At 43.1% G+C, this 14,373-nt stretch overlaps 1 protein-coding gene across 1 annotated transcript; it reads right to left on the bottom strand.

The window, feature by feature from the left end:
• Positions 1–5,790: 5,790 nt before the first annotated feature.
• Positions 5,791–7,106, bottom strand: prmt6 (protein arginine methyltransferase 6). The gene has a single exon (XM_004080931.4). It carries the CDS (start codon positions 7,023–7,025, stop codon positions 5,976–5,978), a length of 1,050 nt encoding a protein of 349 aa, XP_004080979.1. The 5' UTR covers positions 7,026–7,106; the 3' UTR covers positions 5,791–5,975.
• Positions 7,107–14,373: the final 7,267 nt, after the last annotated feature.

The raw sequence follows: 14,373 nt of genomic DNA, 5'->3' as shown, positions 1-14,373 counted from the left end.
CACTAACCACAAGTTTGGACAAAACTCTAGGACACTGGAAGTCTCAGAGTTGAATGGATTCACTTCAATAGTGAAGTAAATATGTGAAGAAATGTGGATCAAAAATCCCTTCCACCCTCAAAAGAAGTAGAAGAAAATGCAAAAATAAAAGAAAGAATAAACTACACATTTAAGCTGCGTGTGGGGTTGTATGACTTACAGGCATACCTGCCCCCCTCCCCCTATGGACAGACCTGCTCCTGTCAATTTGAGTAAAACAACCACTTTCTTTTTTTCAATAAGGCAACTTTCTGTAAATCTTATCTCCATGGCAACCATTAAATGTTTTGGTCGCCTCGGGGACACGAACACAACAATGTAAATTTTAGACAAATCAGGAAAAGTAAAATATTGAATATCCTTGGCAACGGCAGTATTCGTTAACAACGCCCGCATTCCTAAAATGTTCATATTGTATTTCATATCGTTTTGACCAGCTTGAACGGGAGATTCATATAATATATTTTCCCCAAATTCTGGTTAAATTGTGTGAGTAGTGGAATTGCGAGCTCTCAGTAGCTTCCCAATGACGTTTGAAGAGTTAGAAGGCGAGGAGTTGAAATTTCTAGGCGGCGTTTAAATATATAGAACTGGCTGGGATCGGCCCTTCCCTGGCTCTGGGGCGGGACGGGACGGGACAACCCTCTTGGGGCCCCCGGTCGCTCTGGGTGTCATCCGCTTCGGCTGCGGGGTCTGGGGGGGGGGGGCTTGTCGGCCCTGTCCTGTGGGGGGGCATTCTGGGGGAGGGGGGGGGGGGGGCACTATTGGAACGGGGCAGGGGGGGTTGACGGTTCGGGGTCTCCGCTGAGGCCATCGGCGGTTTCCCCGGCTGGTTGGCTGCCTCGGTCCCGTCGAGGCCTGACCAGAGCTCTTCTAGGGCCGGCGTTTGGGGGTGGGGGCCTGGGCTTGCTCCGGGGGGGGCCAACGCTTTCTGGCTCCTCTCTCTCTGTGTGGGGGGGGGGTGGTGCTGGGCCTGGGGTGTCGGCGCCTCCGGGGGTGGGGCCCCTGGGCTGTTTGGGCCTGGCCCCCTTGTTGGGGGGGGGGCGGGGGACAGCTGTTTGACCACCGGGGGACAGTCTATCAGCTGTCCCCAACTTGCCCCCTTCCTCATATAACCTCATAATAGGGTGAGGGGGTGGGGGGCTTAGCCTGCGATGAGCCTTGGGGGGGGGTTTACTAGGCAGTGGCCCCCCTCCTATGGTTGCCGTATGGAGTGGGCCCCCCCTCTTTCGGTTTTATTTGCACCTTAAACATGTAGGGCCCTTGGTAGGGGGGGTGCTTGGACATCACTGCCAGCAAGCAGCAGATGTCCTCCTAGCACCCTACCCGCCAATTTTAACCGCACCTTAGACATTTAGGGCCCCTTGGTGGGGAGGGTGAGGGGACTTCACTGTGAGTAATCAGGAGATGTCCCCTTAGTGCCCTACCCGCCAATTTTAACTGCACCCCCCTTAGTACATACACCCCTCCCCCCCTCAATATATACATCCCAACATAAACACACACACATGCACACACACACTCTCTCAAACACACATACACGCACACACATTTTGCAAGGAAGGTGGGACCTAGGACCATCTGACCCCTGCCTCTTCCCTGGTGGGGGGTACGGGCCCCTTTGCAACGGCGGCCGTGTCCCCGGGGTGCCGGCTTCCTGGGCCTGGCGGTGCTCTCTCCGCACGGTGGGGGGGTTCACATTACATCTGAGCCGGGGGTGTTCGTGTCCCTGGGGGGTGGGTTCTGGTCCTTGCTCCTGAGTGCTGGGCCCCGCCAAATTTCCAACTGTGGCCGAGCCTGGTCGGGCCATATTTACAACACCCCTTGTGGGCCCTCTTTTTTCCCCGGGGTTCCCCCCTCCTGGGCGGGGGCGGCGGGCCCCTGCCTCGCTCCTCCCTGGACCAACCGTGGGCCGGGCGGATGGCTGCCTGGAGTGCGGAGCGGGTCTCCCTTGGGGGGTCCTGGCTCGTACCTGGGGTTGGGGCGGGGGGATGCCCGGAACTCCTGGGTGGTGGTGGGGTGCTCGTCTGGGGCTGTGGGCGTCCTTCTCCGGTGGGGCCCTGCGTTGGGTTCTCCCGGCGCGGTGGGGGGGCTGCTCTCCTGGTTGGGCTGGGGCGGCACTCTCTTTCCCTCCGTGCCTCCCTGCTCTCTGGCTCTGGGGGCCTTGCGGCGGCCCTGCTGGCCCTGGCCTGGGTGGCGGGCTTGGTCGCCCGGGCGGCGGTTGTTCCCTGCCGGTTCCCATGTGGCGTTGGGGGGATTCCGGCTGCCGCTGCTGGTGAGGTGGGGGTCTTGGGGTGGGGATGGCTGGGCACTCTCCCTCCTTCTTTTCACGTTCCACCATCCATTTTAGAAGAACATAAACACTCACCTGAGCACAGGTGTTAGCTCAACAGACTGAATGACTGAAATATTTCACACTAGTTGGTTTTAAGGCATAAGTATGCGTGTGAACACTATCTGTTTTGTGTACATGTCGACAGGTGGACATTTTTGCAACTAACAGGTGTGTTTATAACATTTGAGTGTGAGTGTGGACAGGCTCCGCCCTTTTTTTTTTTTTTTCTTTTTTTACATTTAAACCTTACCATAATGATTAACAACCAGTAAACTTGTTGCTTTATGCTGCTTCATGGTCTTATCCCCCTTCCCCTCCTATTATCACCCCCTACCCCCCCTCTCTCTAACGTCCCTCTCTCTTCTTCCCCTCTTTCCTTTTCCGTCCGGTCCAACACCAAAGATTTTCAGACATGTTTGAAATTAATAAAGTTTGGCCTCAATTACAAAAGGGGTTTATTCAGACATACCTTTGGTTTGTCTGAAGATTAATAACCCCTCTTGTTAAAGTAAAATATGTCCAACCCAAGAGGCCCTCAGCTCTCATCTGACTGCCCAGCTGTTGGACAGGACAAGTTAAAAAAAAAAAAAAAAAAAATATATATATATATATATATATATATATAGAACTGGTACTAAAGGTGTTTTTTATGTGTTTTTTTTTTTATTCAAGATGGCAGCTTCTTGCTGAGTTCAAAGGTCAACGAACCTTAAGTTGGGGTTTTAGACACAAAAAAATTATTTTTCTGGAAATTTTTTGCGCAAACGCACAGCAAGAAAAAAAAAAGGCAAAACAATGCAAGACGTAATAGCAAGTTTCTCTTCAGACTGTCGTCATTTTCTTCTATCTTCTCAATTAATAATTGAAAAAGTCAAACAAAGTGGAGGTAAAACCCGACTTGATGTTGTTTTTCTTTAAGGACAAACATAAGCCGCCATCTTGGAGTGCTGTCGTGTCCCTTAAGTCCGACGTTACCAGGTGTCTTGGTCCGGCAAAGTAAAGGAAGCTAACACAATAGTGGGAAACTTTTCAGCACTTTTCAGCACTTCACATCCTTTTCAGTCAAACTGCTTTACTGTAATGAGAAAGTAAACTTCCTAGAAGAAGAATTGGATGTTTCCTTGTGATCTTTTTAGAATCATTTCTCCCCCGTCGTCACAGTTTTTCATCGACGTCAGAGAAAAGAGGATTGAAAAAAGTGATTCAAGTCCATTTTTCTACAGATATTTCTCAGGATGGCTAAAAACATCCCTGTTGGATCTTTGTAGTGGGAAAGAAGGACATTTTAGGCCTCAACCAATCATGTCTTTCTATCCGTCCATCAATCTTCTGAAACCCTTTTCTGGGTCACTGCTGTAAACAGAGAGCTCGCAGCAACGAGTAAAGGGGGTGGGATTCCTCCACTTCAATGGTCCCGGCCACAACTCAGAGTTAAATTTCTGTTGAATTCCTGTTGCTCTGCAACAACATATTTGGGGATTTTAGCTAAAAAGACCACTGGGAACACTTTGAAAATAGATCAAAAGATAATCGGAGTGGAACTGGTGTTGAATTTTGTAGTTGAACAAAGAAAATGAACATTTAATTTCAGATCCTCCGCAAACACAAAATGTAGAGTTTTAATGTTTAATTGAGCCCACTCAGACCTTTAACTAAAAATAACAAAAACCTATGAAATAGAGGAAGAAATGGTCCAAACCGATGATTAGATGTGTAGATTTAGAATGTCCAAGCTCACTGCTTATAATTCGATGCTTTCCAGCAGGAAGGATCAGGCCACCATCGGTATCTGGACTCTGGAGTTCTGGGTTTGATCCGAACTCGTCGAGCACGCTTCGGTATCAAAGCGCCAACGCACGTTATTATTGGAAGAACATTTCATATACTGGAATGCAAAACATTTCTTTAGGTTGTAGTCTTGTTAAAGTCAAGTCCCTGTGTGGAAAAATGCCAGTTTTTAGACGGAAAAATGTAACTTGCAATCAGTCCTGGTATTAACGGTCTTGAACCAGAATTCTTCTTTGGTACTGCGTTTTTGAGCAACCATTTGGCCCCTTGCACATGCTCAAAGTCACCAAAATTAGCAGTGTAGGCAGGTCAAAGGGGGTGGCGGGGCAGGTGGCGCTTGCAAGCCTTACAACGCTGCTCGCGACTTAGAAGTTTGTGCTATCTTGTGGGGTCCAGATGACCCTACCGTGACATTGACGTGTTCTCCCTACCATGACAAAGGTGAAATAAAGGCGGAAAGATTTCATGTAATCCATGGACACCAGTGAAGATCACAAATCATTGAAGAAAAAAGGTTCAGAGTCCTGTCTAGTGGGTCTAGATGACCCAACTCCCAACGTTAGGATAGCACAAGGGTTGCAAGTGTTTTAGTATGCAAAAAAAAAATGGAAAACTGTTTTTTTTTAATCAAATCTATGTTAAAATAATACAAATTGGCTTACTCTGTTTTTAATTTGATTGTATTTTTGTACATTTGAATCCCCTTAATATTACAAATGTTCTTAAACGATTAGCCAGAGCTACCATCTTATGTTTTCAGTTGAGTTTTATGACTTCTTATTGTTTTAACCCATGTTTTTCTATATATATTTTTATGTCATGCACCTCGTATTCTACGCATGTTGATGAAAGGTGGTCCACAAATGCATACATTGGTTTATATGTTATCCCCAAAATTCAAATAAATATGGAATATGTTTTTGTTTTTTTATCTACTGCTTAATAAATTCTTTCCAATTCTGTCTGATCCAGTAGAGAAAAAACATTTTTCTTTTGTAAAACTAAATCATTTTTGACTACTAAGTTTGTTTTTTCCACGTTTTTACAGAGCATTGTCAGCTTTCAGAGAAACCATAAAATGCCACTTTATGCCTCACAGTATCCTTGTATCAGTTTTTACATTACTTTTTTATTCTGGAAAATGTTATATAAAATGATCTTATTTAGCAGTTTTTCTCAGAAAACATAAAAGTTCTTAGTTGTCAATTTTTTTGTACTACTTTCTTTTGTTAGCAATATATCTATAAATCTAAGCTCGGCTTTAAAAAAAAAAAGGTAAGAAAGACATTATGAACAACAAATACCTAAGAACAATTAGTAAATTTAGAAGTTTGCTTTTTATTATTAACAAAAACCTAAAATATCTGGTGTGAGAATCCATTTTTGTTTTTTACATGGATGAATGAAATTTATGATTATACCATTTTATATTGTTGCAGTCTATAAAAATAAATATTTAAATATAAAATTGAAAATAAAATAAAAAAACATTGTTCACTAGAGTAAAGAAGCATTTACATTGAAAAAATACACTGAAACAAATGTAACTTAAGAATTTTTATGGTTATTCCTAAACATAAAAAAAGATGTATTAGATTCACAAACAAGAAAAAACACAGCAAACTCAATTTTAGAGTGAATTTAAACTTTTATTTTTAAATACCAATTTAAAAGCAGTAAAACTTGATCAAATAAGTGCAGATGTAGAGACCAGGTGTTTTTTTCCTACTAAAGTGCTATTAATTGATCATCTGAATTATTTATCATAACACTACTTCTGTGTGATGTTTAGGGTCATTTAGTAATTCTAAGTCTAGGCGTCAGAGCTCCAGTCAGGCATGGAGAAAGTCTTGGACTGTCTTTTCTCTTCTCCTATAGCATACTCCAGGTGGATACATATATGTCTGTCGCTTTCCTCTGAGGGATACATGCACACCTCCCCGGAGACCAGCGTGTCCTGCTTCACCTCCGCCGGGGAGTCGAGGTACAGCACCGCCTGCTTCCAGTGGGTCTCGGGTTTGAACGGCGACGTGGAGAGCACGAGCGTCTGCGGTTTGTCCGAACACGGGAAGCTGACCGTGAAGTACACGCAGAAGCCATTGACTGCCGCCGAGCCGAACGAGCCGCAGCTGAACCGGCCCTTCACCGAGCGGAGTTCCTCCGCCGTCACAGAATATAGGTCCAGCTCCGCGAAGCGCGCCGGGTGGGAAAGCACGTCCTCCACGGTCACGGTGTTCACCGTGATGTCAGAGTTCATAATGCACTTCCGGGCAAAGTCGGACATACACGACATATCGACGCCGTACTGCTCTTTGACGGTGTACCAGAAGTGTAGGCGGTCTTCGACCACCGGGTCACAGATGGGCGCGATGTAGAGTTCGGCTCTGCTCGGCAGGATGATGCCGCCGGGCCGAAGCCACCTATCCCGGGCACAGAGCACCGAGTTGAGCATGGACTCGTGAAGCAGAGCGTAACCCATCCACTCACTCACAATCACGTCCACCTTCTCGGGGAGCTCCACGCTTTCCACGGTCCCCCGAATGACCTCAATTCGATCGTCCATGTTGTTTTGTCGGACTATTTTCTCAGCCTGCTCGGATATAGAGCAGGCCTCCACGGCGTAGACTTTCCTGGCTCCCGCCTGGGCACAGAAGATGCTTAACACGCCCGTTCCTGCGCCGACATCCAGCACCACTTTACCCCGAATGCACTCGGTGTTCAAAAGAATCGCCGTCCGATAAGTGTTGGTCCGGACGTGGTCCGCTATCATTTCTTCGTGAATGGTGACATCCGCGTAGCTGTCAAAATAAAGTCTATCCTGGCGGGTTTTATCCAGTTTTCTCTTTTTTCCTGCGTAAGACATCTTTTTCCTCTCCTGCAGCGTGCTACGAGCTGGCGGTGTTTTTGTTTGCTACTTCCGCGTTGGTGAATCTGGGATTTGTAGTGCAGAGGAGAGACTTTGAAGTTAATATTCACGACAAGCTACTACAATACCCACAAACCAACGGGACAATTCTGACATTTGAGAATTTGAGTTTACACATTTTTCTTTCAAAATGTTTGTGGAATGTTGGGATTGACTAAAAAATAGGGATAATAATGGAAAAGGGGGACTTAAAGAAAAAAAAAATCGTAATTTCTCTAAAACTATTTCCAGGTGTCAAAGCCACTCACATTGACAGCACAAACACTAAATTATTTGACAAATATTTGTTTCTTCAGTGTATTGCATACAATTGGGTCACTTTTTTTTAAAATATTCATTTTTATCCTGTTATTTGTATTACTTTAAATTTCCAAGTGGTTAAGTGGGGAATATCACCATCATTTCTTTAAACAGAGTTTAGGAAAGTGTTGTGTTAGGTAATATTACATTGTTTTTTTTTTAATAGATTTATTCTTTTAAACTGAGACATGTTTTTAAATATTTTCTTCCAATTTATTGTTTTTAAATGTTGCTTGAGCCATCTGTTTATAGCACTCTTATTTGTGTGTGTGTGAGTGTGTGTGTGTGGGGGGTATTTAGAGACCAAGTCAGGAAAAATAAAATCACATTGTCTGACTTTAAAAGACTTAATTTGTAACTTGTGGTAAAAAACAAGGCTTTGGTCAGCTACAAACAAGCAAGATTTCTGGTTCTCACAGACCTGTAACCTTTTCTGTAAGAGGATCATCTGTCCTGTAATAATATAATAATGGCACCTGTTTGAACTTCTTATTTATATAAAAGACACCTGTCCACAACCTCAAACAGTCACACTCTAAACTCCACTGTTGCCAAGACCAAAGAGCTGTCTAAGGACACCAGGAACCAAATTGTTGACCTGCACCAGGCTGGGAAGACTGAATCTGCTATGGGTAAGCAGCTTGGTGTCAAGAAATCAACTGCAGGAGCAATTATTTGTAAATGGAAGACTTACAAGACTACTGATAATCTCCCTCCCTCCAAGATTTCACCTTATGGGGTCAAAATGATCACAGGAACGGTGTCCCAGAACCACACTGGGGGACCTGGTGAATGACCTGCAGTGAGCTGGGACCAAAATAACAAGGACTACCATCAGTAACACACTATGCCACCAGTGACTCAAATCCTGCAGTGCCAGTCATGTCCCCCTGCTAAGACAGGACATATACAGGCCCGTCTAAAGTTTGCTAGAGAGCATTTGGATGATCCAAAAGAGGATTGGGAGAATATTCTATGGTCAGACGAAAGAAAAATAGAACCTTCTGGTAAGAACTCTACTCATCGTGTTTGGAGGAGAAAGAATGCAGAGTTGCATCCAAAGAACACCATACCTACTGTAAAGCACGGAGGTGGAAACATAACCATTTGGGGCTGTTTTTCAGCAAAGGGACTAAGACAACTGATCCGTGTAAAGGAAAGAATAAATGGAGCCATGTATCGTCAGATTTGGAGTGAAAACCACCTTACATCATTGAAGGTGAAATGCAGCTGGGTCTTTAAGCAAGACAACGATCCCAAACACTCTGCCCGAGTAACGAAGGAGTGGCTTCGTAAGAAGCATTTCAAGATCCTGGAGTGGCCTAGCCAGTCTCCAGATCTCAACGCCATAGAAAATCTTTCCAAAGTCCCTCCAAGGAAGGAGTTGAAAGTCTGTGTTACCCAGCGACAACCAAAACATCACTGCTCTAGAGGAGATCTGCATGGAGGAATGGGCCAAAATACTAGCAACAGTTTGTGAAGACTTACAGAAAACGTTTGATTGCTGTAATTGCCAGCAAAGGGTATATAACAAAGTATTTATTTAAACTTTTGTTATTGACCAAATACATCTTTTCCATCATAATTAACAAATAAATACTTATATAAATAAATAAATGAAATAAAGTGTTAAAAAAGTCTTGGTACCATATTTTCCTCACTATAGGGCGCATCGTCAATGAATTGTCTATTTTTGAACTTTTCTCATTTTCATAAGGCACATTAATCGAGACAGAAGAGTTACAGATAAGTCCACCAATCGGTCTGACTCTATTAACTGTGTTCACAGTAACTCTAGAACTTGTTTGTACACGGTAAACATTTCTACTTCACTATTCAAGCGTTAACATGTAAAACCGACTAACCACACAAAAACAAACGTTACTGTGACTACACTAACTCCTAACCTTGTTAGTAACTCTTACAGAAAACACAATTCAACACTGTTACACATTAGCTGCGTTAGCGTTTTCATAAAACCGGTAACTCCCAACATTGTTTTCAACATAAGAATAAAACAGACTGCTTGGCTTTCATGTCTAAACGATGTTTTTCTTCACGAAGCTTTTACTTTGAGAATGTGGAAACCTTAACTGCCTGTTATAATGTCCAACCTGATAAATGATCATTTGTGCCAATGAAAAAACTTTATGGTATGCAGACTTGAACTAGAAAGACTCTGGACTTGACTTTAATTTGCAAACTGGGACCTGTGTGCATCTAACCAAACAAACATGACTAAAACCTGAAATGTCTTTTCTGAGTATCTTTTACTAGACCCGCAATACATTTTCTTTAACATCACCTTCTCTCCATATTCACATCTAATGCTCAATACCACTTTCATGCAGGTTATGACTGCCTCTCATTAGCCCACTGTAACCTTGTTTTCTTCTGCTTCTGGTTTCTCTCAATAAGGGTTTTGTTGTTTCTTGAAGCAAATCTAATTTCCTTTGGATGATTTGTTCAGTCACAATCAGTCTGCTGCCAATTTATTTTTTATTCTTTTTCTGTGACTGCACCGGCAAGCAGGTCCCACCGTCTCAGGCTGAAGGACTTCTTGGTAGAGAACTCAAAGGTTGCAGAAAAGAAATCCGGCTGTTACATAATACCAAAAAGTCATTATCAGATCCTTCCTTTCTACATTTTCTTGGAATTGTGTATGCCCTTATTTTGCTGATAAAAAAGGGAAACATCATCTGGAGGATTTCAGTCTTCATTTAAAATAAAAGAAAGAAGCACTGAGCACTTAAAGCACAATTTACAGCTCCTATTTTGCAACTGCACAACACAACACGGTCATTATCATTTCCGAGCCTTCCTCGGCGACACATCAGGCAGAGCACAGCTGTTTGTTTCTCGACTCAGCCCCTGTGGGACGCTCTGCACTCTGTTTCAGAGATCTCTGACAAATGAGAGGGAACTGTATCCCATTTCATGAAGATGAGAAGTGAGCGGAGGAAGCAGTTGTGTCGAAAGAAGAAGTGAGATGCCGACTGGTTTGTTTTCTGTTTTCAAGACAGCGCAATTCCACACTGAAATGGAAGAGCAGCATTATTGACAGAAAAGGAAAATGTGTAAACATGTAGGTCAATGTTTGTGTTTCTGTCAGGAACCAGTGTCTTTGCTTCATTTCTTATTGATTTAGTTGACCGTATTTTACGCACTATAAGGCGCACTTAAAAATCGTAATGTTTTTTAAAAAACGACAGTGCGTTGGTTGGAAGTTAGCGTAGTCAGTAACATTTGTTTTAGCGTTTTTTTTTTCTTTTTTCTTCATGTTCTGCAATTGCAAACAGGGTTGGGAGTAAGCTAATGTGGTAAACGCGGCTAATGGTTTGCGTATTTAGACTGTTTTTTTAGGTGTTGCTAATAAGATTGAGAGTTAGCGTAGACACGTAACATTTGTTTTACCAGTATCAGTCTGTGTTTTTATGTGTTGCAAACGATGCTAATGCAGCTAACGCGTGGCTGTATTGGATTTTTTATTTTATTTTTTTTACATGTTACTAACAAGGTTGGGAGTTTATGCATCCACAGTAACATTTGTTTAAGAGGTCTTAGTGTACCTTTTTTGGAGTGACATGTATTGGAAATACGCAAACGCAGCTAATGTGTTGGGTGTCGGACTATGTTTCTTTTCACATGTTTCAAAGTTGTGAGTTAGCATAGCCACAGTAACGTTTGTTTTAGCAGTATCGGTCTGTTTTTTTGAACATATGTTACGGTAACACGGCTAACGTATAAATTGTCACAAATAAGTCCTAGAATTACTGTGATTGCAGTTATTACTGACTGATGTACTTACCCCTATCTCTTGTTTCATTTAATGTGCCTTATAGCTCGCCTAATATGACATAAGTTCAAAAATAGACCATTTATTGACGGTGCGCCCTGTAATCTGGTGCAGAAAATACATAATTATATGTGTTAAAAGTAATTGACTTTTTTGGCTTTGATTTCCCTTCAATTAGCTCCAACCCCCCCCCCCCCCCCCCCCCCCCCCCCCCTAAATTTCATGTCAGATCCTCCGGTTTTATTACCCTTTAAACTCACCTCACTCCAGTTTTCCCCCTGGGGTGCATTCATTTGAATTCCAAGACATTTTTTAGTTTCTTTCAAATGATTTGAGGACCCCCTTGAAAACGAGATGACACATCTCAAGGGGCTTATCCTCTAAACAAATAAATTGAAATTTCAGTTTTCTACTCTTCTGCATTTTGGTCCTACAAACCCCTTTCCTGACAGAAAGATCTGGTTACCATACAGCCCCCATTATGCAATCTGCTGATCATTTTGCAGCACACAACCCATTGTCCACACATGCTATGAGGAGATTTTTTCTTTATGCTTCTTCTGAGGTGCATGCAGCTTCTCAGTATCATACAGGCATCAAGAGGGCCCTGCTGTACGCTGTGGTGTGCTGGTGCGGGACAAGCAAGAGAAACCTTAACCCTTGTGCCGTCCAAGGGGACTTTAACATTGGGAGTGGGGTCATCTGGACCCCACAAGACAGTGCGCTGAACCTTTTTTCTTCAATGATTTTTGATGGTCACTGGTGTCCATGGATTACATGAAATCTTTCCACCTTTATCCACCCTTGTCATGGTAGGGATAACACGTCAATGTAAAGGCCTGTTCACACCGGGACGAATTTCGCTCGCGATATTCGCCGACGTTTAACGCCTCGTGACTAAACAAAGGGCACCAATGTGAGTGTGCACACCGACGCGAAAAAACGCCACGCGTCAAAGCGTCACTTTTTATAAAATGCCTCGGGTTCGTTTTTTGGGTTTGACGCGCGGCGTCAAAATCTATTCGACCAATAAGAATGGCGCTTTTGCACACGTGTCTGGAGCTTCTGAAGTTACAGTTACGCCCCCAAGTTAGTAAAACACAACTTGGGGGCGCTCAAACACAAAACTGCCTTTCTGAGCACACATACCAGCGAAGAAGATAGATGCCAAGTAGCATCTACACTGCCGCGAAGAAATAATGACGGACATTCTAAAATATCCCCGAACCAAGCACCAGTTGGAGCAACTGGTGCTTGAAATATTCATGTTTTCTTTGTATGATTCTGACAAGCGCCTAAATACTTGCTCTCTTGTTCTGAGTGAAAAGCGACTTTAAGAAGCGTAAAGTTGCGCAGCGCCACCTTGTGTACAGGAGTATTTCTGTTTACATTAAGCGCCATCTAATGTCAGGGAATGAAATTGCATGTTCGCTGGGCTCATCGTCAGCGAAAATCGCCTGGGTGTGAACACAAAAAACGTGGTTAAAAACGCTAGTGAATAACGCCTGGCGAATATTCGTCCCGGTGTGTCCGGGCCTTAAGGGTGGGGTCATAGGATAGCACAAGGGTTAAAGAAGATCATCAGGAGGGCGAGCTCTGTAGTGGGACTGAAGCTGGTCTCAGTGGAAGAGGTGGCCGAACAATGGACATTGTCCAGATTTTGGGCAATCATCTATCTATCTATCTATCTATCTATCTATCTATCTATCTATCTATCTATCTATCTATCTATCTATCTATCTATCTATCTATCTATCTATCTATCTATCTATCTATCTATCTATCTATCTATCTATCTATCTATCTATCTATCTATCTATCTATCTATCTATCTATAATGGTGGGTTATTTATAGGCGGATCTGTACAATCATTTCATCGCTGCTCCAATCACTGACCTGCTGAGGACTAAGATGAGGCACAAAAGGCAAAATTCTTTCTTGTTGCTGGCAAATGTTTTGACTTAAAGTTACTTTTGTTCAACCAGCAAAGTCTTTTTTTGATTGGAAATGGCTCAGGTGTCAGGTAATAAGAATATAAGACGAGAAAAACAAGAGGCTACTCTGTGAAAGTAATTTGGAGCTTTTATTCACATTTGAAAATGTGAGAAATTTGCCAGGAGCTTGACTGGATGTCTGATCATCACATTCAGATTCAAAGCATTGCTCGTTCATCTGCCTCGTGGAAGAAAAATAATAGTTTTGCAAAAACTCCTGTTTTCTGACTGCACTGAAGTTTTGTGTTAAACCCAGACAATTTTTTTTAAATCTCCAGCTTTTCCCTTTTTTTGTTGGATTTGATTTATTTATTTGTTTTTTGACAGTCAAAAAACTCAACGTCTGAATATGCAGTTCGATCTGTACTCGGGCCAAAAGTTTAGAGTTTGTCTTTCATAATTGACTGGTAAAAATCCAAGTTGGAAAAAGGACTAAGGAGAAACATACAATGGAGGAAATTAGTGTTAATGCAGACGGAGGGATTGCGGATTTCATGCACTTGGCAGGAAGGTTTGCAGGTGCTGTATTCGGTAGGCAGAACAGACAGACAAGCAGCTGTTGGTTGTGCTCTGTTAGACACAAGCTTGAGGCAGTCGCAGTGCCAACCCCAGACACAGCCAGCACACCCCCCCCCCCCCCCCCCCACCCGCCCCTTAGTAGATGTCTGCCAGGACTTCCCTTTATCCATCAGCTGAGTGTGTGTCTGGTCCTGGTTAGGCCTGAGTGATGCAGGTTTAGGCCATCCAGTGAACACAGCGAGGTCATATTAACAAAAAAAATATAAAAAAATCCCAAAATAGCAGCTCGGCTCACTATAATCTCCAAAGATGGATTTGTGGGAAACAAGTTGTGCTTCAGTATGCTTGGTTTTGCAGGACTAACATGACTGAACTGCAGCCAGGAAATCATTTTTTCTTTTCATTTTTTTTTTTTTTTACTGAAGGCGTTCTGAGGAACTTGCTTTGTGAAAAGTGACATCCACCATAACAAAGGATTTGGATCAGGGGTGTCTAAACCATTGACTGTATAAAAGAAGTGGACTGAGTTACTCCTGCCCCTCGCTTTCCAAACAGAAAGTACCCACTGGTTCCAAGCAGCCAAAATCCCATAGATTTCTAAACAGCCATTGTTAAGTCATTCTATTTGTCAGAATAACTATTCTTTTTATAATAACATATTTTTTACATGTTCTT

The sequence above is a fragment of the Oryzias latipes genome, chromosome 20 (genome assembly GCF_002234675.1).
Source record: "Oryzias latipes chromosome 20, ASM223467v1".
NCBI classification, from domain to species: Eukaryota; Metazoa; Chordata; class Actinopteri; order Beloniformes; family Adrianichthyidae; genus Oryzias; species Oryzias latipes.
This window is presented reverse-complemented; position numbering and strand designations above follow the sequence as displayed.

Bases quoted from the DNA above. Each gene is read 5' to 3' on its own strand.
- prmt6 (XM_004080931.4), bottom strand. From the start codon at position 7,025: ATGTCTTACGCAGGAAAAAAGAGAAAACTGGATAAAACCCGCCAGGAT.